This window comes from Magnolia sinica, chromosome 8 (assembly GCF_029962835.1).
Source record: "Magnolia sinica isolate HGM2019 chromosome 8, MsV1, whole genome shotgun sequence".
Taxonomy (NCBI): Eukaryota; Viridiplantae; Streptophyta; class Magnoliopsida; order Magnoliales; family Magnoliaceae; genus Magnolia; species Magnolia sinica.
In genome coordinates, this window is record NC_080580.1 from 21,984,813 (window position 1) to 22,007,098 (window position 22,286).

Below are 22,286 nucleotides of genomic sequence, written 5' to 3' on the forward strand. Positions count from 1 at the left end.
TGTTACTTGATGAGTTGGTGGAGGGACGTGGATTGCCAGCAACCCCCAGGAAGTTTTTGATTTCAAAAGTTAGGTGAGGCCATGGTGGAGAAATCCTTTCCATTCGTCTGCTTTTCTAGCTCATGATAGGACATGAGTTTAAAAATGAGGCAAATCCAAAACTCAAGTAGACCACACCAAATAAGAAGTGGGGATAGATATGCCTATTGCTGAAACCTTCCCAATGTCTACCAAGATATTTATATTCCATCCAAACTGTTCGTAAGGTCATTCCCACTGGAATGAACCGAAAGCACAATAATATTATCATGATCCCAGACTAATGTGGCCCATGAATGTTTCAACTATGGGCGTTGAATCCCCCCTCTCATGTGGTGTGGCCCATTTAAGTTTTAGATATGTCTCATTTTTAGGCTCATGTCTTAGCACAAGCTGAAAAATGGATGGATGGGATGGATTTCTCACTAACATTACGATGGGTTTCACCTAACTTTCGACTGCGAGAACTTCGTGGGATCAAGAATCCCATGTAATCAACGTCCTTAGGCGACCATCCTTTGTATATAATGGAATGCTATGATATGACCATCATAGTATGTGAAAGGGTTAGTGCTTTTTTCTTCTTCTTCCTTTTGGAAACGAGTTTGGAAAGCAGGATCTCACCGCAAATATCCACACATGATAATGAATTACACAATGTTGCATCCAAAAATTATCTAAACCCTTAAACCAGACATATCCTTCTTCATGTAAGCCATATAGTTGTTGGAAAATATCTTTAGAAGGTAAATTTTTTGTTGGCATTGACAAAGCAAAGAATACCGATTAAACAAAATGAAAAAAGGAAGAGTTTATTGCATTAGGCAATGGATCCTCTGTCAAATATCTGCATTAATTATACAGCGGAACACACACCGCAGATTAAACAAAAAATGGGAAAAAGTGGGCTTGGGAGCAGTAAGGGAATAAGTGTTTGGTGGCCAGTGCGGCCTGGCTTAGGTCCCTTGATCCAATTTTTATTTTTGCCGCTATTTCTCCTTATGATAGGTTCCATTAGACAATTAAGACAGTCTACTATGCAATATGCAGGGCATAAAATGTGCTTTTAAACAACTTCAGGGGTTAGGTAAATTAGACTATATGATTGCATATATATTTCTCATTCCCACATACAATTATGTGCAAGTTGAAAATGTTTAGTTCATTAGGATGTTTCTCAATGAAGAAGGTTATTGCACTATTATCTGTGGTTTTGTGATAGTAGATAAGGTAATCTTCTGAGATTTGGATGTTTTATTTATTTTTAATGTTTATCTATTTAGTTCTCTCTCTTCTATTTATTATTATTATTATCAGTAAAATAAACAAGTTACAATTTTTAGAATGTAGTCTCTTATAGTTCAACATGGTATCACAGCGGTACCAATCCCTTGTGTCATTTTATCTGTCTGCCAGCCATCACCCAATGAGACCTCTACTAGTGCATAATTATCTACATGCCACCCATCAACCACCACTTGTGGCAACCGTCTTTGAGCCATTGATATGCCCCTACAAAACCCACAGCCCAGCATCTCTACATCCATAAATTTACTCGTTTTCATCCACGTACCTTTTTTTCTTTTTTTTTGTACACATGGGCCCTCCCTTTTGATCAAAATTTTCTTCTTTTTTTTCAAACGGAGGGCCTTGCCCTGAATCTTTGTTAAATGAGAACAGATGATGTACAACCTACACTTTCGGGTGACCACTATAAAAAACCGGCCTCACCCATCATATAAGCTAACCTAAAGAAACCTAAAATGATAAAGGAACTGAGAATGAAACAGGGCATGTCACACAGCCGACACGCAATCCAACTCCAAGGAGCCTATCCAGACTCCTCTGCTCACTTCCACCCCTCCTGCAAATGCTAGGACCCACCTAAATAAGATTTTTCCTGCTGGATGTCTTTGTTGTCCACTAGAGATGTGTGCTTCACTATCCAACATCATTAATATTATTCAACAGCGTCATGCCTACTCAAACAAAATTTATTATCCCAATCAGATTTGTGCGAACTCCTCCCAATTCTCCCGCAGAAGATCTCGGTTCTGCTTTGGAAGGCCATCAAAAGTGCGATCCCGGTGGAGGATGTGACTCAGACCAAGGGGATCCATTTGGCTTCTCAATGCGTCTATTGTGACGGAATCACTGCTGAGGGGCCTGCGTCGGAATCGATTGATCATCTTTTCATCACTAGCCCAAGGGCGAGAACGCTGTGGATCCTGTTTGGGACCATCTTTGGTTTGGGCTCATTAGGGGGTTCCATGGTGATTAATAAGTTGTCCTGGTGGTGGAACAGCCCCTCTCCTCGGGGCTAGGCTGGTCATATCTTCAAGCTAATTCCAGGGTTCATAATCTGGGAACTGTGGAGAGGTAGAAACCAAAGGAAGTTCGATGGCCTCAGCCCATCCATCCTATCTCAAGTGGCTAGGATCAAAGGCTGGGTCCAGGTCACTTCAGATGAGTGGGCCCTAGTCTCGTCAGCTAGATCGCAGAACAGGGCCCTAGAGCAGTTGGGTTTGCGGCCCGTTGGATCTCGCGCCCACACTGCATGTCTGCGTGTGGTCAAATGGAGCAAGCCGCCTTCGGGTTGGGTGAAGCTGAATGTGTAAGGGTCGGCGAGAAGAAACCCGGGCTTGGTGGGTGGAGGTGGTATTTGTAGAGACAATCAAGGCAAGTTCCTCTTTGGCTTCGTCGAAGGGTACGGAACTGCGTCTAACACTCGAGCTGAGTTAAGGGCGATTCACGATGGCCTTCAACTCTGTTTGAGTAGAGGCTTCCACAAAGTTGTCATCGAGTCAGACTCGCTAATGGTGATTAATTTCCTTACCCACAAGTCTATCCCATGCTGGAGGTGGATGTATTGGATAGGTAGAATCAATGGTTTGAAGGATTCCGCCGAGGTGATTTTCCAGCACACGTTCAGAGAGGGGAACAAGCCGGTAGATAGGATGGCCAAAATGGGGAGTGCATCTCAAGCTTCCTCTTTCTCCAGTGATTTTGGATCCATTCCTAGAGAAATGAAGGGGCTCATCTTCTTGGATAAAGTGGGGCTGGGCAAACTCGGGAGTTAGTTTAGATTGGGAGTGTTCTTGTATAGTTTCTTCTCTTTCACGATAGGCTGCCCCTGGTTCTTTTTGTCTTTAGAGGTGGCCCGAAATACTGGTTGTATCTTTCCCATCATGATATAAAATTTCGTTTCCAAAAAAAAAAAAACAACAAACTCCTCCCAATTCTCCCAATTCCCAATCCCACCGCTATCTCCATCTCTATCGGTACTTCTGCATTCCTTCATTGCCCTGCCTTCTTTGCCTTTGCATGCACATTCACAACACCACCTCAATCATCCACCATCATCGAATCAATTGTATATAAATTTAGTTATTTCCAGTGTGGCAGCCTATCTTCGACATCAACCACGGAACTTTTTTAGCCAAGCGACACTGGTTAATGATCCCAACCTGATTCCTGAACCTCCACATCTTCATTACCTTACTGAAGAAGGCCTAGAAGTTTGAATTCTAATTCTGCAAAGGGTTGGTTCTACCCTGCGATGTGGGTTTTTTTTTCTAAAGGGGTGTTGAAGGTTCTCGAGGAATACAAGGAGGGATTTCATTGGTTTGGGTTGGAAGAGGTTTTGAAGTTGTTTTCTAAGCTTGGTTTTTATTCTTCTAAGGAGGGGAAGGGCACTTTCCATTGATTCATTCCTCTGTTACAGAAAGCCAGGGTTTGATGGTGGGTGGTGAGGTTTTGATTAGTTTTTTTTTTTTTTTTTCATATGACAATTTTAGAATTTTAGGTTTTGTTCATCACCTCTTCCGTATACCTATTGATATATGTATCTTTCCCTTACCAGAGACTTTTCACAAGACGTCTTTTGTTTGTGTAGGGAGTTTGGACTGGACTTGTTATTATGTCAAGCATTTGAACTGGACCTATCACCTTAGCCGTATGGCCAGACCTATTTTTTCATTTGTTGTTAGAACATCAAATGATTTATATCCTATCATTGAAAGTGCTAATGATTTATATCCTAAAGTCATCAAATTGCATGCTCATCTCATGTTATTTATTGTTCTGTTGCCATGTTATTGTTGAATTTTTCTTTTGCTTTTGAATAAATATTCACTACGAGTAACTTGAGTTTGAAGAGAGAGATTAAATCAGATTATGATAATCTTCTTATATTAGAATATTTCATTTTTATTTTTTTTGTTTACATCTCTACAAATCTCTACATATCTCTCATTGATCTCTCTTATCTCTTATATATTATTGTTATTGTCAATTAGATAAACAAATTATAATTTCTTCAATGTAGTTTCTTGATATTTAACACATTTTAAAGAAATTTTTCTGAGAACAGTACCGGTGTATGTATGACCAAAGGGTGTTCATCTGTTGACTCCACCATGAACATGCCTCATCCAAATATTCATCTCTATTATTGTGTTTCAATTATAAAAAATGTGTTTTGATTAATGTATTTCTTTCTAGTGAATGGGTTAGAAAGTTTCAGTTATCAATCGATGCGCCTGTATAAGTGGACCGGAGATCCATGCTTGCCATCAAATTCAACTTGGGAATGGTTGAGTTGCAATGACAAGGATCCCCCACGAGTTACGGCTATGTAATATCTCCAAGCCATATTTATCAACTTTTTTCTTTTTATCCATTCTACTTTTGTGGTGAATCATTCGTGTTTGGTTTACATAACATAATCACTTTTCTTTCTTTTTGTCTATTAGCTATCTCTCTGGATATAACCTTATGGGTTATCTTCAAAACTTCAGCCAAATGGAAGCCCTTGAAATTATGTAAGTTTATTTTAACAGATAAATGCATGTACATATGTATCTTTATATATATACTGGTGTAAACCACACCAGCAATGCATATGGAAAAAAGGAATGGCTGGAAATTTTTGGCTGATTGTCCATCATTGTCTAGGCTGTAAGGGCGTGTTTGGCTGGATGAATCCCATGGGATTAGGAGGGATGGAATTGTAAAATCCCAGGATATGCCAAACGAGCCAAACAGACCCGATGAACTTGTCCCGGGATATAGCAAACCCATGGATCTTAAACCAGTCCACTGACATCACCATCATTACCTTAAAATTGATCCCATCCCTCCTAATCCTGTTCAATCGCGCCTTGGGCGTGTTTGGTTGGACAGGTTGGAAGGGATTGGAAGGTAAAATCCCGGGATATGCTGGGCGTGCCAAACAGACTCAGTGAACTTGTCCCAGGATATAGCAATCCCATGGATCTTAAACCAATCCACTGACACCACCATCATTACCTTAAAATCCATCTCATCCCTCCTAATCCTTCTTAATCCGCCCAGCCAAACAGGCCCTAAGCCACCTAATTAATCTATCAACAAATTTTGAGCATCTTCATTTCAAAGTGGGTTGACCATGCTAGATGAGTTGGATGCCATCCACCATGACAGCCCCCAAACGAATCTAGTTGCACATTCTCTTCAGCTACAGCTGTTTGTGGACGAGACTGTCTTTGCTATAAAACATCACAATATATTTCTGATTTTCCATAGGGATTATAGTTATTGGGTGTGGCATAATTCTTCAAAGATCCATATCATTACCCTCAACATGGATGGGGGATATTGGGGAAAAAAATCTGGATTTAAATATTTTAAGCATTTGATCATTAAAATATTTTCTATTGAATATGGCCATCTATTTTAACCATTGTTTTGTCGGCTATTTAGATAGAAGATTTTGTAGATGTTTTTTATATCACCCATCCACAGTGAGTCCCATTGGATCGATACATGGTTTCAAATGGAGAGAGAGAGAGAGAGAGTGTGTGTGTGTGTGTGTGAAGTTCAATAATTTGATTTTGTTTGTAGAGATTTGCACAACAACAACCTTCGAGGGCCTATACCTGACTTCCTTGGAGAATTTCCAAACCTGCGAGTGCTGTAAGTTACAGTCAATTTTACTTGAACATCAGTTCAAAGGATAGTCTCCTGTTTAATTTTCAAACCATTTAAAAAATGGTAGTGATCTACGAATGTACACGTGGCATTGTCGTAAGGTAACGCGAACTGTCAAATTGCTGACCCAACTGTAGCTGGTGCATGATTGAAAATTTCCACTAAAAGGATATTATCAGTACCCGTGGTATTTTCTTATGAATTTGGACTACTATCTTATGATTTTAACCATCCATATGATAATCATTAATTGGATGGTTAGGACTGCTTGATCAGTGTGATTTCAGAGATGCTACATCTGTAAATTTTGATCGTCTGCATAGCTCTACATCAATGCCACGTGAGGGAGATGAATCATTAACATTTTTAAAATGATGCAAAACTATCACAGGAATCTACCCTAAAGTTGAAATGCCTCTCTGAGCTGAGTTCATCTTATCTTATTTTATTTTCTTATTTTCTTATTTTCCTTTTTTTTTCTTCTTCTTCTTCTTTTTTTTTTTTTTTTGGCAGGAACTTAGCCAACAATAATTTTGAAGGCAGCATACCGAAGTCGATTCTAAACAACGATAGAATATCCTTCAAGTAAGGCTTCAATCACCAACTTGTGCACCAACGTCTTCCTCCTTTGATAGCCAGTGGTCCGCTGTTCCGTGCACATTCAAATTTGACTCCTTCCAACTTTTGGAACTGTAGGCAGGAAATGTGCATATGGATTCCCACCCACAGTCAATGGACGAAGAGATAACCCGGAGTCATATAGTACATAATCCCCCGTTTACCAGTCAACATATGCAATCATTTCGGGTCACTGCCCAAATATTATTTACATGCACAACAGGTCTCTCAAAAATAGTATTAATCACCTAACCATATGTAGATTAATAGATTAAGATATAGCAGATGTGTCTCAAGTATTGTCAGAATGTCTTAAATCTGACATTGTTTGGGCTGCTCGACCGGTCGAGTGCCTGGCTCGACTAGTTGAGGGTCCACTCGACTGGTCGAGGGCCGCTCGACTCGAAGTCTAGCGAGCACAGGTTTTGCGTGTCCGGGCCGCTCGACTGGTCGAGAGTCCCTCGACCGGTCGAGGCATCGGCTCGACCAGTCGAGGTTACGCAGATCTTGCGTGGACTGCGTAAATTTGATACGGTTTTCAGACTTTTCCGGACTAGGTGCGTAAGTAGAGTTTCCTAAAATATAAATATGGGTCCCTATGATTATTCTAAAGTATTCTAAGGCTTTCTAAAAGTTTTCCAATGGTTCCTAAAAGGGTTTTCGGGTTATCAAAGGGTGTAGCAAGGTTGAGATTCGAGGTTGTTCGAATTGGGTAAGTCCTCTCTCTTGTAATTTTTATTTCATAGTGGATTTCTGTCGCTTTGTGCTATAGTTTTTTCCCGCAAGGGTTTTCGTCGTTAAATTTTTGTGTTCTCTCGTGAATGCTTGACGTTATTGGATTGTTATCCCAAATCTAGATCTGTATGATTCCACAGTATAAATCCCCAACAAGTGGTATCGGAGCAATCGTTGGGGCACAGATCTGAATCTGCAGGATTAGTAATATAAAAAATGGCAAGTTTGATATTGAGAAGTACTTAGGCAAAAATAATTTTGAGTTATGAAAGATTAAGATGATTAACCTGTTAACCAAGCAAGGCGAGATTACGGCTCTTGAGGAGCGAAAATCTACCATGAAAGATGATGAATGAGAAAACCTTGATAGTAATGCTTTAGCCTCTATTCGTTTATGTCTCACGGATGAGGTTCTCTATAATGTTTTGAGGGAGAAAATTGCGACTAATTTGTATGTGAAGTAGGGAACATCTATGCAAAGAAGTCCTCTAAAAATCACATACACTTGAAGCTACAGTGTTATACCTTCAAGATGGCAGAGGGTGGAGATCTAGAAGCCCATATCAGCAACTTTAATAAATTAATGTGCGAATTACTGGATATGGAGGAAGTGGTCAAAGATGAGGAACAAGCATGTATATTGTTGAATTCTCTTCATGCATCATATGAGTCTTTCAGGGACACGATGTGCACAGCAAATAAAACCCTACGTGTTAACACCGTTATCTCAGCCCTTTAAGGAAATGCTATGAGAAAGCTAAACTGCGACATTGGGTCATCTTCTGATGCACTGATTACAAGGGGCAGAGATTCTGAGTAGGTACAGGATCTTCAAGACCTATATCCAAATCCAAGGACAAGGGTAAAGAAAAATTAAATTGTTGGAATTGTGGGTTGTCTGGACACAGGAAGAAGAATTGTAGAAATTCTAAAATGAAGAAAGAAAATTCAGCGGTTTCTTCCAAGGAAACCAATGTGGTCACATCTGATGAAGAATCAAGTGGTGGTGATGTTCTGTTTGTTTCCAGATTGGTCATTTACTTGAAAATCATAAAGATGAGTGGATACTTGACACAGGAACATCTTATCACATGACTCCTCACCAGAGTTAGTTTACCAGTTATAAGGAATGCGATGGTGGACAGGTTTTTATGGGCAATGACAATGCCTGTAAGGTTGTGGCTATTGGTACGGTGAGCATCAAGATGTTTGATGGGATGGAGCGTACCTTGACAGACGTCAGTCACGTTCCTGATATGAAGAAAGTCTGATTTCTCTCGGTGCACTCGAAGCTATAGGGTGCAAGTTCACCAGTATTGATGGTGTCTTTAAAGTTTCAAAAGGGGCACTCGTGGTTATGAAAGTGCAGAGGCACAGAAACCTTTACAGGTTGATTGGGAGCACTTCAGTAGGTGGAGCAACAGCAGCTATTGCCGACTCCATGTCTCTACGTATGTGGCATGCTCGTCTGGGCAACATCAGCGAGCGGGGCATGAAGGTACTTTCTTATTGATGTTTGATTCCAGCTTTTAAAAATTTTGATTTAGATATATGCGAGCATTGTATATATGGTAAACAATCTAGATTGTCTTTTAAATCTAGAAAATATGTTTGTAAGGGAGTGCTTGATTATGTGCACTATGATGTATGGGGGTCATCGCCAGAAGTTTTCATTGGGGGGTCGTCATGGTTTGTTTCATTCATTGACGACTACTCCAGAAAAATTTGGGTTTATTTCATGAAATGTTAATTCGAAGATTTCACCATATTCAAACAATGGAAGGCAATGATAGAAAAACAGTCAGGGTGAAAAATAAAAGTTTTTAGGACTGACAATGGTGGAGAATTTACTTCCACTGAGTTTAATAAGTATTGCAAGGATGAAGGGATCATCAGGCATAAAACAGTGTGCCACACGCCCGAGCAAAACGGTGTAGCTGAGCGAATGAATTGGACTCTCCTTGAGAGGACCAGATGCATGTTAAGTAATGCTGCGTTGGGCAAGGACCTATGGACAGAGGCCATTAACATAGATTGTTATTTGGTGAACTGATCTCTTTCAATGACAATTGAATGTAAAATCCCAGAAGAAGTATGAAGTGGTCAGAAAATCGACTAATCAGATATACGCATATTTGGTTGTGGAGCTTACTCTCATGTACCATCAGTTGAGAGAGATAAGCTAGACCATAGAGCCAAAAAGTACATCTTTGTTGGCTATGACATTGGTGTGAAAGGTTACAGGTTATTCGACAAGATCACACGCAAGGTCATCACTAGCCGTGACGTCAGATTCAATGAAAGCTCTCTATTCTGCAAGAATGATCAAGAGGAGCAAAAGGAACCAGAAAGGTTGATCATAGACGTCTAGATTGACTCAGATGATACTCAGTTAAAGACAGATGCGCAGACAGAAGTACAGGATTTGGTAGAGTAGGCACCTGTGAGAAGGAACCCACCGCGTGATTGCAGGTTACCGGCAATATACAGGGACGACTCTAATATTACAGATGTCCTCATTACAGATGAGGGGGGCCCGTCTATTATTCAGAAGCCACTTGATGAGCCTGATGCAGAAAAGTGAAAGGCAGCTATGGACGATAAGATAGACTTGTTGCACAAAAATCACACATGCGAGCTGGTGGAGCTTCCTGTAGGCCGAAAAGCGATCAGATGCAAGTGGTTATTCAAAAGGAAAAGGGATAGATACAAAGTAAAATTGGTAGCGAAGGGTTATGCTCAGAGAGAAGGAATCGACTTCACAGAGATATTCGCACCGGTGGTTAAGTAAGTATCTATCATATTCATGTTGGCACTAGTTGCCCAATATGATCTCGAGCTGGAATAGATGGATGTGAAGACTACATTCGTACACGAGGAATTGGAAGAGCAGATCTACATGAAGCAACTAGAGGGCTACGAAGTTAAAGGGGTAGAGAAAAAAGTTTGCAGGTTAATGAGGTCGTTATACGGCCTGAAACAATCGCCTAGGCAGTGGTATAAAAAATTTGATCCTTTCATGGTGAGTCAGAAATTTACTCGGAGTGAATACAATCACTGTGTCTATTACAAGACACTGATTGATGAAAAATTCATCATCCTAGTACTGTATGTTGATGATATGTTGATTGCCTGTCATGATATGTCTGAAATCAACGTACTAAAGACTCAGTTATCAGGGACATTCGAGATGAAAGATCTGGAGGCTGCAAAGAGGGTTCTTGGCATAAATATTCATAGAGACAGGAAGAATAACAGACTTTGGTTATTACAGGTAGAATACCTTAAAAAGGTATTGATTAAGTATGGGATGGACCAAGCAAAGCAGGTGAGCGTTCCCCACGTGGCTCACTTCAAGCTTTCCTCAGAATAATGTCCTAAATCAAATGAGGAAAAGTAAATTATGTCTCATGTGCCTTATTTGAATGTGGTTGGTAGTTTAATGTATGTCATGGTTTGTACAAGACCAGATATTTCACAGGCAGTCGGTGTTGTGAGCAGATACATGTCAAACCTCGGCAAGCAACATTGGAAAGTGGTGAAATGACTACTTTAATACATTCGAGGTATGAAATACTACATCTTAACTTTTGAGAAGACAAGAACAAAGTTGGTAGGGTATGGTGATTCTGACTACACAGGCAATGTGGATTCCGGAAAGTCTACTTCAAAATACTCATTTGTACTAGCGGGTGAAGCAATCAGTTGGATGTCGAAGCTTTAGTTTGTGGTGGCTCTTTCCACGACCAAAGCAGAATATATGGCAGTGACGGAAGCGTTTAAAGGTGTTTGACTCAGAGGCATGATAAATCAGTTGGGACTTCAGTAGGAGGTCGTGCCGGTTAACTGTGATAGTGAGAGTGCTATCAATTTAGCTAAAAATTCTATTTATCACTCACGTACTAAACATATTGATGTTCATCACCACTTTATCCGACAGGTGCTTGAGGAAGGAGGCGTAACACTAGAGAAGATTCACACCATCATGAATCCAGCAGATATGCTCACTAAGGTCGTTCCTAAAGAGAAGTTCAAGTTCTGTGCAACTTCTCTAGGCTTAGCGATGGCGTAAAAGAAGGATGGAGTGTGCACAAGAAGCATTAATTGAAGCTATGATGTGATGCAGAGATAAGAGAAGAGGTCAAGGAGCTACCCGATTAAAGATTGAAGACATGGCAGAGATTGTTGTCAGAATGTCTTAAATCTAACATTTTCTAGGCTGCTCGACCGATTGAGGGTCCACTCGACTAGTTGAGGGCCACTCAACTCGAAGTCCAGCAAGCACAGGTTTTGGGTGTCTGGGCCGCTTGACCAATCGAGGTTACGCAAATCCTGTGTGGACTCAAAGTCCAGCAAGCACAGGTTTTCTAGACTGGGTGCATAAGTGGAGTTTCCTATACTATAAATAGAGGTCCCTATGGCTATTTTAAAGTATTCTAAGGCCTTCTAAAAGTTTTTCAAGAGTTCCTAAAAGGGTTTTAGGGTTATCAAAGGGTGTAGCAAGGGTGAGATTCAAGGTTGTTCGAATCGGGTAAGTCCTCTCTCTTGTAATTTCTATTTCATAGTGGATTTCTGTCGCTTTATACCGTGGTTTTTTCCTACAAAGGTTTTCCATGTTAAATCTTTGTGTTCTCTTATGAATGCATGACGTTATTGGATTGCTATCCTAGATCTAGATCTGTGTGATTCCGCAGCACAAATCTCCAACATCAAGTACAAATGACATATTGACGCAGGGATGAATGTGATGAGGTCGATCACTGTCTTCATCAAGGATAACTACTCCGAATCCACGGAGCTTCTCTGGACTGCTCACAGGGACTTCTCAAATCCACGAGGAAAGAAAGCAAGAAAATAGAAATAAATTCCAATAAATTCAAATTTTAATTGATTAATGAATGAAATAAATGAGTTCATAACCCTTTAAATAGGGGTACCAAGTAATGGGAGAGAAATCAAAATTAAATTATAACTAAAACTCCTAGAATTCGCAACTTACTATTTATAGACGGTCGTGATGTCTACTAGTGCGCAAGGTTTTCAGCCAAAAATAGTAAGTGTCCTATTTGGCTTCACCAAGCTGTTCTCTAAATTATTTTAAGCAATTTTCATGTTGGACACAACTCCTAAAGCCCAACAGATGAAGAGTTATAATCAAACTAAAACTTCTTATTTGTAGTAAAAACGAAATTAAAATAGGGAAACGATTGTCAATCTGGGGGTATTTCGCAAATCTGGCATGCGTAACTCGGCATAGCAGGGTTGGCTGGCTAGAGTAGCTCGTTCTACCCCAAAATTTTACACCTAATAACTCATTTCGGATTGTGAGATACGCCCGATCTAATGTTTAAGGGTCCGGATCACTTCTGTCGTCGACCGGGCCTTTTCTTATCCATTTTGGCCATGAAACTGTCCGCGACCCGCTCTACATCAGTCCCCTATACTTCAAAAGAACTCGTCCTCGAGTTCTCGTCCTGATCTGGTTCATGATACTCGGTCAGGTCCGCAACATTAAAAGTCCATGAGATCACCATGTCATTTGGAAGATCAATAACATAAGCATTGTCATTGATCTTTTGAATGATTGGGGCAGGTCCAATCTTCTTATTCTTCAAATTGTTGTACGTCCCGGTCGAAAATCTCTTTTTACACAGATGAACTATAACGCGGCTACCCACCTCAAACACTTTTTGTCGCCGATGCTTGTCCGCTTGTTCCTTGTACTTCTCGTTCGAGGCATGTAGCTTAGTCTGCACTTCCTCGTGAATGCCCATGATCCTGTCTGCCATATATTCTGTTGCAATGCTCATGCCTGGGAGCTTGTGCAGAGGGACCAAGTCAAGCATGTGGCGAGGCACTAATCCGTAGATAATCTAAAATGTTGATTTCCCTGACGAGCGGTTCACTATGTTGTTGAATGCAAACTCTGCTTGAGACAAGACCAAATCTCACTGCTTCAGTTTCCCAACGTGCGATTCACAACCACGGTCTGCCCATCAATCTGTGGGTGGTAGGCACTGTTAAATTGAAGTCGTGTATCGAATCGAGTCCACAAAGTCAGCCAAAAGTGGCTAATAAACTTTGTATCACGTTTAGAAGTAATGGTCTTGGGAACCCGGTGTAGCCGTACGACCTCCCTGAAGAATAGATTCGCCACGTGTGTTACATTAAGGGTCTTCTTGTATGGAATAAAGTGTATCATCTTAGAGAAACAATATACTACCACGAATACCGAATCCATGCTGTGTTGTGTTCGTGGGAGACCAAGCACAAAGTCTATAGATAAATCCTCCCAAGGACCGTCAAGCACAGGTAATGGGGTGTAGAGGCCCGTATTCTGAGATTGTCCTTTAGAGGTCTGACAAACATGATAACGTTGTACTGCTTTTCTCACATCACATACCAATTGTGGCCAGTAATACCACTTCGCATCTTGTATCACCCAAGGTGTCAACCGAGGCCACCTCCATGTAGCTCCTAAATAATTTTCTTTCTCAGAGAACTTTGGGGGATGCACAATTGATTCCTTTTAAAGAGGAAACCGTCTTATATATGAATGTCACTGAGGTGACCTTCTTGGCACTTCACCCAACAATCTTTAAAGTCCTCATCCTCGACATACAGCTCCTTGAGACAGTCGAAGCCGACCACCTTGTTGCTCATCGTAACAAGTAGTGATGCACGACGACTAAGTGCATCGGCCACCTTATTCTGCTATCCTGAATTGTGCTTCAAAATGAACGTGAATTCCTGTAAAAATGCAACCCATCTAGGATGCATACGATTCACGTTAATCTGGTTATTAATAAACTTTAATGCTTGGTTGTCAGTGTATAGAACAAACTCTCTTTGAATCAGATAATGTCGTCAATGTCGCAGTGCCTGAACAACTGCGTACAACTTAAGCTAATACGTCGACCACTTCTTTTGGGCATCGCTGAGCTTCTCATTATAAAAGGCTACCAGCCTACTTTCCTGTGATAATACTCCTCCAATTCTAATGTATGAAGTGTCACACTCTACTTCAAACAACTTATCGAAATTAGGAAACACCAAGTCTAGTGTTGTGGACAAACAGTTCTTGATCTCAAGAAAGCTCTTGTCAGCTTCATCGGTCCACTGAAACGGTCTTTTTTTCATACGATCTACAATAGGCGCTACTATTGTACTAAAATTTCACACGAATCGATAATAGAAGGTCGTCAATCCGTGAAAACTCCTCACCTCATGAATGTTTGTTGGATCGACCATTCCCTAATGGCTCGCATCTTTTCATCGTCCACATGGATGGTCCTGGACGTTACAACAAATCCTAGGAACAATAGGCTGTCCGTTAAAAATTACACTTCTTCAAGTTGAGGTACAACTTGTTAATATGTAGGATTTGCAACACCTGCCGAAATGTTTCCTGTGCTCCGTCTCATTCTGGCTATATACTAGTATGTCATCAAAATATACTACCACAAATCGGCCAGTAAACGGTTTTAGAACTTAATTCATCAAACGTATAAAAGTACTTGGTGCATTCGATAGGCAGAAGGGCATGACCAGCCACTTATACAACCCTTTCTTGGTCTTGAATGTCGTTTTCCACTCATCAACGGGTCGGATACGAATCTGATAGTTCCCTCTCCTTAAGTCTAGTTTAAAGAACACCTTGGTCCCTTCTAGCATATCAAGCATGTCATCTAACCGTGGTATTAGAAACAGATATTTTATGGTAATTTTGTTGATTGCTTGGCTCTCAATACACATGCGCCAACTTTTATCCTTTTTTTGCGTTAATAATGCTTGTTCGACACATGAGCTCATGCTCTCTCTCTCTCTCTCAAGAGACCCTTACGGATCAATTCCTTCACTTGCCCCTGAAGTATCTCACACTTCTTTAGATTCATCCAATAATGAGGGTAGTTGGGCACGCTAGCCTCAGGGATGAGGTCTATGTGATATTGGACGTCCCTCATAAGGGGCAATCCATCAGGTAAATCTTCAGGCCAAACTTCTTTGAATTCGTTTAGCAATAGTTTTAAACTTGGAGGAATGTTTGAGGGTTTTGATTCCTCACCCTTCACTACTACGGCGTATACTTGTCAGTTTCCTTAGATTCTTCCATGAAATCCCGAATGGTCAGGAGGGAACTCTCCTACACTTTAGAGGCTTTAGGGTGATTCTCTGGTGCCATAGGGGTAAAGATTATTTTTCGACTATCATTGACAAATATGTAGATATTGTCTCGTCCTTGATGGGTCGCAACACGGTCTGACTATCAGGGTTGACCGAGTAACATATGGCATACTTCTATGTCAACCACGTCACAAAGTATTTAATCTTTATAATTTTTACCAATTGAAAATGAGATAGTGTATTGTTCAGTTACCTTAGTCTCGTTCACCTTTTTTATCCAGCCAATTGAGTACAAGGAAGGATGTTTTGTCATTTGTAGTTGCAACTTGTCTACCATCACACTTGAGACGATGTTCTCACTACTACACTATCTATAATCACATCACAGACCTTTCCATTGACAGTGCACCGCGTACAGAATATATTGTCTCGCTTTGGATGTAATTCCTTCCATATGGTATATAATAATCGCCTCATAACTAGAGACTCACCATGATCCTCGCTCGTCAATTCATCATTATCTGTTATTTTCTCAGTGGCTTGTTCATGTTCATCAAAGCCAGGGTCTTCTTCTACGACCTCACATTCAGTGCCCCCTTCATTTATGATTAAGTGTGTCATGGGACGTTGAGGACAGTTGTTTGATGAGTGGCCCGGTTGGCCAAGCGGTAACAATTGTTCAACCTTAGCCAAACATAATGATTTAGAATCCTACTCGGGCCCGCTCTTGTGGGTATTGCACGTTGGGGTCTAGATGAGCTGCACCCCGTATCACAGCTTACGGTTGGAGGAGGTTGATGACGTTCTCCTATTGGTTCTTTTCCTCGTGCCAGCATTGGATCCTGTGTGATACTCATCATGGGGGGTCGAGTTGAAGGATAAAGTCGAGTAAGAACCCTCGCAAGTTACATTTCTGCCGTACCTACCAATTGAAGTGCTTTATCCACAGTCCCGACTAGGTAAATCTGAACTCGGTCCTGAATTGTCGGTTGTAACCCACTTATAAATCGTGCCACCTTTTGTGACTCAGATTCTGACAGATCGTTTCGGGTTACCAACCGTTGGAATTCTTCAGTGTAATCTGTGACAGTTCGATTTTCGTGTCGGTAATTGTGGTATAACTGGAATAATATCTATTCGTAATCACTAGGGAGAAATTATGATTGAAGAAGACGTCTCATCTGTGGCCATGATGAGATGGGCACCTTGTTCTGGTGTGCTCGTGAGAGTTGTAATTGCTCCCACCATCTAAAAGCATCAGATTTTAATTTAAATGCTACCAATTTTACCTTCTTATGATCTGGCACGTCTATATAACAAAAATATCTCTCTACTTCGGCTAGCCAATAGAGGAAATCTTCTATGCGTAATAAACCATTAAAACTAGGAAGTTCAGTCTTACCTCGATAGTCTCTTTTAGCACGATCTAAATGATTACCTCTATGTACTAGTTGTTGAGCAAAACTTTCATTATTGTTCTCGTCACTAGAACTTGAATTATCTGATGTAACCCCATAGTTTGCCACTGATAATGCTCTACGAAAATCAGAGTTGTGTCATACAGCAACCACGGGTGGTGGAGCAACCATAGGTGGTAGAGCACCACCTAGGGCTCGGGGTAGAAGTATCGCATCTGCAAGACGGTCGAGGGTTGCTTGCAGCCCTTGCATGGTCAACTGACTCTTTCTCAGTGGAAAGCTTACATTCTTTCCACAAGATCACAAATCCCTATATCACCGTCCATAGGATTTTGAATTATACCTTCATTGTTTGCCATCAGCTCGAGGAGAATCCTCGCTCTGAGACCAATTGACGCAGAGATGAATGTGATGACATTGATCACCGTCTTCCTCAAGGATAACTACTCTGAATCCACGGAGCTTCTCTAGACTCCTCATAGAGACTTCTCGAATCCATGAGAAAAGAAAGCAAGAAAATAAAAATAAATTCCAATAAATTTGAAATTTATTTGATTAATGAATGAAATAAATGAGTTCACAACCCTTTAAATAGGGGTTCCAAGTAATGGGAGAGAAATCAAAAGCAAACTATAACTAAAACTCCTATAATTCGCAACTTAATATAAATAGTAAACTTACTATTTATAGACGATCGTGATGTCTACTAGTGTGCAAGGTTTTCGGCCAAAATTAGTAAGTGTCCTATTTGGCTTCACAAAGCTGTTTTCCTAATTATTCTAAGCAATTTTCATGTTGGACACAACTCCTAAAGCCCAATGGAAGAAGAGTTATAATCAAACTAAAACTTACTATTTATAGTAAAAATGGAATTAAAATAGGGAAACGACCATCGATTCGGAGGCATTTCACAAATCCGGCTTGCTTAACCGGACGTAGCGGGGTTGATTGGCTAAAGTAGCTCGTTCTACCCCAAAATCATATATTTTATGCCTAATAACTCATTCCGGATTGTGAGATACTCCCGATATAAGGTCCGACGGTCCGAATCACTTCTGTCGTCGACCAGGCCTTTTCTTATCCATCTTGGCCACAAAACTATCTGCGACCCGCCCTACATCACATATGAGTCATGCAAATGGTGGCCCTTGCCATAAAGGTTATAGACAAACATGGAAACAATGGATAGTTGAAATACGACTTTCCACCCATCCACAGCCTTTCCATTTCCATGAGTTTGGCCACATGTCCATCAAAATAATAGATTTATTCTTACCTCTACCTTTATAGAATCGCTTTTGGCATTCATTTTTCTTCTTTCCAAAAGCCTATATCACACTTACGTCTCCTCCATAGGTGGTGTTGAAGAGTAGACCAATGTATTTTTAGGTGGTTTCATAGACTATTATAACAAAATATGGTATTATTAATACGAATAGATAAGGGAGAAGTGAATTTGCCCTAATTTCTCACTTAACATCAACTCACATGGTATCAAAGATAGATTAAAACCTTAGCTCCCTTTCTCCCATTTTTTGGCACCGTCCACCTATGGCTAGCATTAATCTAAACTCAAACAGATCTTCTTCTTCTCCGATTGCCACCATATGGGGCAGTATAATTATCTATGATAGCCTCATCCCCAACTCATTGCAAGATTGTAACTTTGTCTTTCCTCTCACCTGCTGCAATCAGAGATGGAACCCTCAAATCATATCCTCCCTCTCCATCACCGCGTCGAGACACTGACCTTGTAACCTTGCCACAATCTAGCAACCCACCTCAACCTTGGTCTATATGTTCCCCAGCCCCGTCGGACCAGATCCTTCATGGTGACTTAGCTGGAGCAACCACCTAGTTTTCTTCCTCAGGAGGAGACTAGGAGAATATGTAGACTTTGAAAAGTAATTTACGGTTTAAGACAGTCATTAAGGGTGTGGTTTGATGAGTTTAGTAATGTCCTACTAACTTATGGCTTCTATTGAAGTAAGGTTGATCTCTTAGTTTTCATGAACTATAATGATAAGGGTATGATAGCATTGATTGTATATGTCGATGATATTGTTATTACACGGAGTGACACATTTAGCATCTTATAACTAAAAAATCATCTCCAAAAGCATTTTCAAACCACATACCAAGTGCTACTTCATTGTTTTTTGGCATTGAAGTTGGTAGATCAAAGTCAAGTATTAATCTTTTCTCAAAGAAAGTATGTTCTTGATTTGGTGAATGAGACCGGTATGCTTGGATGTAGACCTGTTGATACGCCCATAGAGACTAGTGAGAAGCTATTGGATGATTAAGGAGAATTATTTAATGAGCCGGGTAGATATAAAAGGATGTTTAGTAACTTGATATATATCTTACGGTCACTCGAATGGATATTACATTTGCAGCCAGTATTATAAGTAGACACATGCATCAACCAAGAGTTCCACATTGGGAAGTAGTTCTCAAAATTCTTAGATATCTCCATAAAGCATCTGACAGGGGGATCTTTTACCGAGCTAATGATTACCTTCAGGTAGAGGCATTTTCAAATGCTGATTGGTATATTCCATCATTAGATAGGCAGTCTACTTTCAGATACTGTACTTTTGTTGGGGATAATTTGATTACTCAGAAGTATAAGAAGCAAAATATGGTGGTTCATTTCAGTGCATCAACAGAGTGTAGAGCCATATGTCATGCAATTTGTGAATTGTTACCGCTCAAATCTTTATTACAAGAACTCCAGTTGTTTTGAGGTGGGCCTATGATGGTTTATTGCGATGATCAAGCAAGGACCCATATCCAGTCTTCCATGAGAGGACTAAGCATATAAAAGTTGATGCAAATTCATACAAGAGAAGATCCCTTCCAAGTAGATTGCCATAACTTATATTCAGTCCAAATCATATATTGCAAATATCCTCACTAAGGCCTCATCGTGTGCACGATTTTCTCCACTATGTTCCAAGCTAGGTATGACAAATATCTATGCTTGAGCGGGAGTGTTAAAGTGAAAATCATTGTATTTTTAGGTCGTCCTCTAAACTATTATAACAAAATATGGTATTATTAATATAAATAAATAAGAGAGAATGGAATTAGCCCTAATCTATCGCTTAACATCAATTCACAGGTAGAAAGTTCTTTTGAACACTCGTACCATCAAACCATTTATAGATTAGATTAAGATATATATAACCGTTGATCTCAAGTACATGTGACATCTGAGTCATGCAAAAGGTGGGCCTTACCATCAAGGTCAATGAAGAATAATATAGAAAATATGGATGGTTAAAATAAGACCTCCCATCAATCAGCAACCCTTCCTTTTCTATGGATCTGACCACGTGTTTATGAAAGTAAAACATTGCTCGTTACCTCCACCTTTTTTGAATCACTCTTCACTTCACACCTTCTCATGTAGCATTTTCTTTTGAACACACGTGTACCATCAAACATGATTCATAGATTTTCTGAGATGATCGCTGCTAGAGTACTATTTTTCATCTTGACGCTAATTCTTTCCATTTGATGACAGTAATTCCTTCACTTATTTAGAAAGCTTTGGCACAGAGTCCTTAACTCACCTATTCAACTAAAATTCATCCGTTAAAAAAATGGCTTCTTAGTACTACTGGCTTGTTCACGAACGTGTTTAAACAATTCAAAGCATCTTTTGCTGATTTCAATTCTCTTACATAGGATTCAATTCTCTTACGTAGGAAAGTATCTCCATTCAACATGAAATTTGGGCTGCGCATATAGCCTTTCTATTGTTCTTTCCCCATTTTGCAAGTTTCTACAGGCGACTATATCCAAAAAGCCTTGACCCAACAAGTAGCTTCTTAGCACACTTTCCTATTTATATAGTTCTTCACTGTAGAACTTTGGGAACAACTGCACTTAATGTTGATGTGATCGAGCTCACCAACACTGACGAAAATTGCAGTGGAGAATTAACAGAAGGTGAAAGCATAAAAAATTCAAAATCACAATCACACTTACCTACTGTGGAGAAGAGATGGGTGTTAGGTGTATGTGCGGTAATATAAAGAGAAAAGTGGAGAGAGAGGACTAGTAGTGTATTCCAATGGCTTAAGAAAAAAGAAAAGAAAACTCCCGATTCATGCTTTCTTATATAAGCATAGTAATCTAATTGAATCTATTTAACTAACTACTATCATATGCAACTAGCCTAAACCAAATAAAACTCAAACATTCCACCATATAGATTCCATGGGGCAAAAGTAGACCGGTTCCCTCATTGGGTGAGCCTAAAAAAAATGGTGGTTAAAAAATAACCAACAGACCATATTCAACATGGATGTGTGCCCACCACATGGTCGTCAGCCAACCTAACTTTTGGGCCAGCTAACCTATGTGGTGAGGCCCACCAATTGAGTGTGGCTTCTTTCTCCCACGACTAAATGCATATTAGTGGCTTCTCATTCTCACGATTGAATGCATATTATATAGATCTAATATTTATTTTGCGACATCTATAACATCAAACTCCCTTCTGATTTCTTAGTGCAAGTGGAAACCCGGATCTGAAATTTCCAAAGAAGAAGAAGAACATTGGTCTTATAGTGGGCCTCACCATCGGAATGCTGATTGTCGTTGTGGTTCTTTGCCTCATAGTCACAGCATTTCTCCGTCGATCAAGGAAAAGAAGAGAACAAGAAGCAGCAAGAGGAGAACCTCGTCACCTTCAAGTACTCAATGATCATGAGGACTCAGAGGTGGGCCAATACGGGCAACTAGCCAAATAGAATACCATAAGCTGCTCAGCCCTTCTGCCCCACCATGTGATAATTTAGACTGTTCGTCTGTAAGGTCCCACCATGAATGGGCCACATGGAAAATATCTTGCTCATTATTTTTATGGATCGTATGACATAATTTAGAAAAAAAAAATCGTCCAGGAAAGCAATTTCTGACTTTAGGCTCCTAATGGTTAGGAGCTCCAATCAGTGAGAATTTTCATTGTGGACCATATGTGGTGGAGCCTTTTAAAAGAACGGTATGATCATAATGTGGTGGGATAGAAGGGCGGAGCCTTTATATGTACGTAGTAAGTATAATGCCATACGCTTACGCTTAGATGATGAAACCATTTCATCAATGTGATACTATGTCGTTAAGTTCTCTATGTATATTTGAGGCCACACGTATGGGATTCCAGCTGTTAATCCGATCGACCCTACTGTTGATGGCCAAAAGAAGCTCACAGACCTGATAATCTCAGCAAACTATTGGTAGACTTTTGATGATTAGAATGGATTGTGAGGAAAATTGCAAGCATCGGTGGCAATGGACCGAGTTCTAGCCAGGTCAGGCTAGGACTAGAACTGGCCCCCTACTTGACATGACATGGCTAGATCCAAA

The 22,286-nt window shown here is 40.2% G+C and overlaps 1 protein-coding gene across 2 annotated transcripts; it reads left to right on the top strand.

The window, feature by feature from the left end:
- Positions 1 to 3,611: 3,611 nt before the first annotated feature.
- LOC131253071 (receptor-like protein kinase At3g21340) lies at positions 3,612 to 22,016 on the top strand. 2 transcript variants are annotated; one of them, XM_058253897.1, is made up of 5 exons: positions 3,612 to 4,675; positions 4,794 to 4,862; positions 5,923 to 5,994; positions 6,523 to 6,594; positions 21,430 to 22,016. In XM_058253897.1, the coding sequence occupies exons 1-5, from the start codon at positions 4,527 to 4,529 to the stop codon at positions 21,668 to 21,670; spliced, it is 603 nt and encodes a 200-aa protein (XP_058109880.1). In that variant the 5' UTR covers positions 3,612 to 4,526; the 3' UTR covers positions 21,671 to 22,016. The 2 variants fall into 2 exon arrangements, with proteins under 2 accessions (XP_058109880.1, XP_058109881.1); XM_058253898.1 differs by having other exon boundaries at positions 21,540 to 22,016.
- Positions 22,017 to 22,286: the final 270 nt, after the last annotated feature.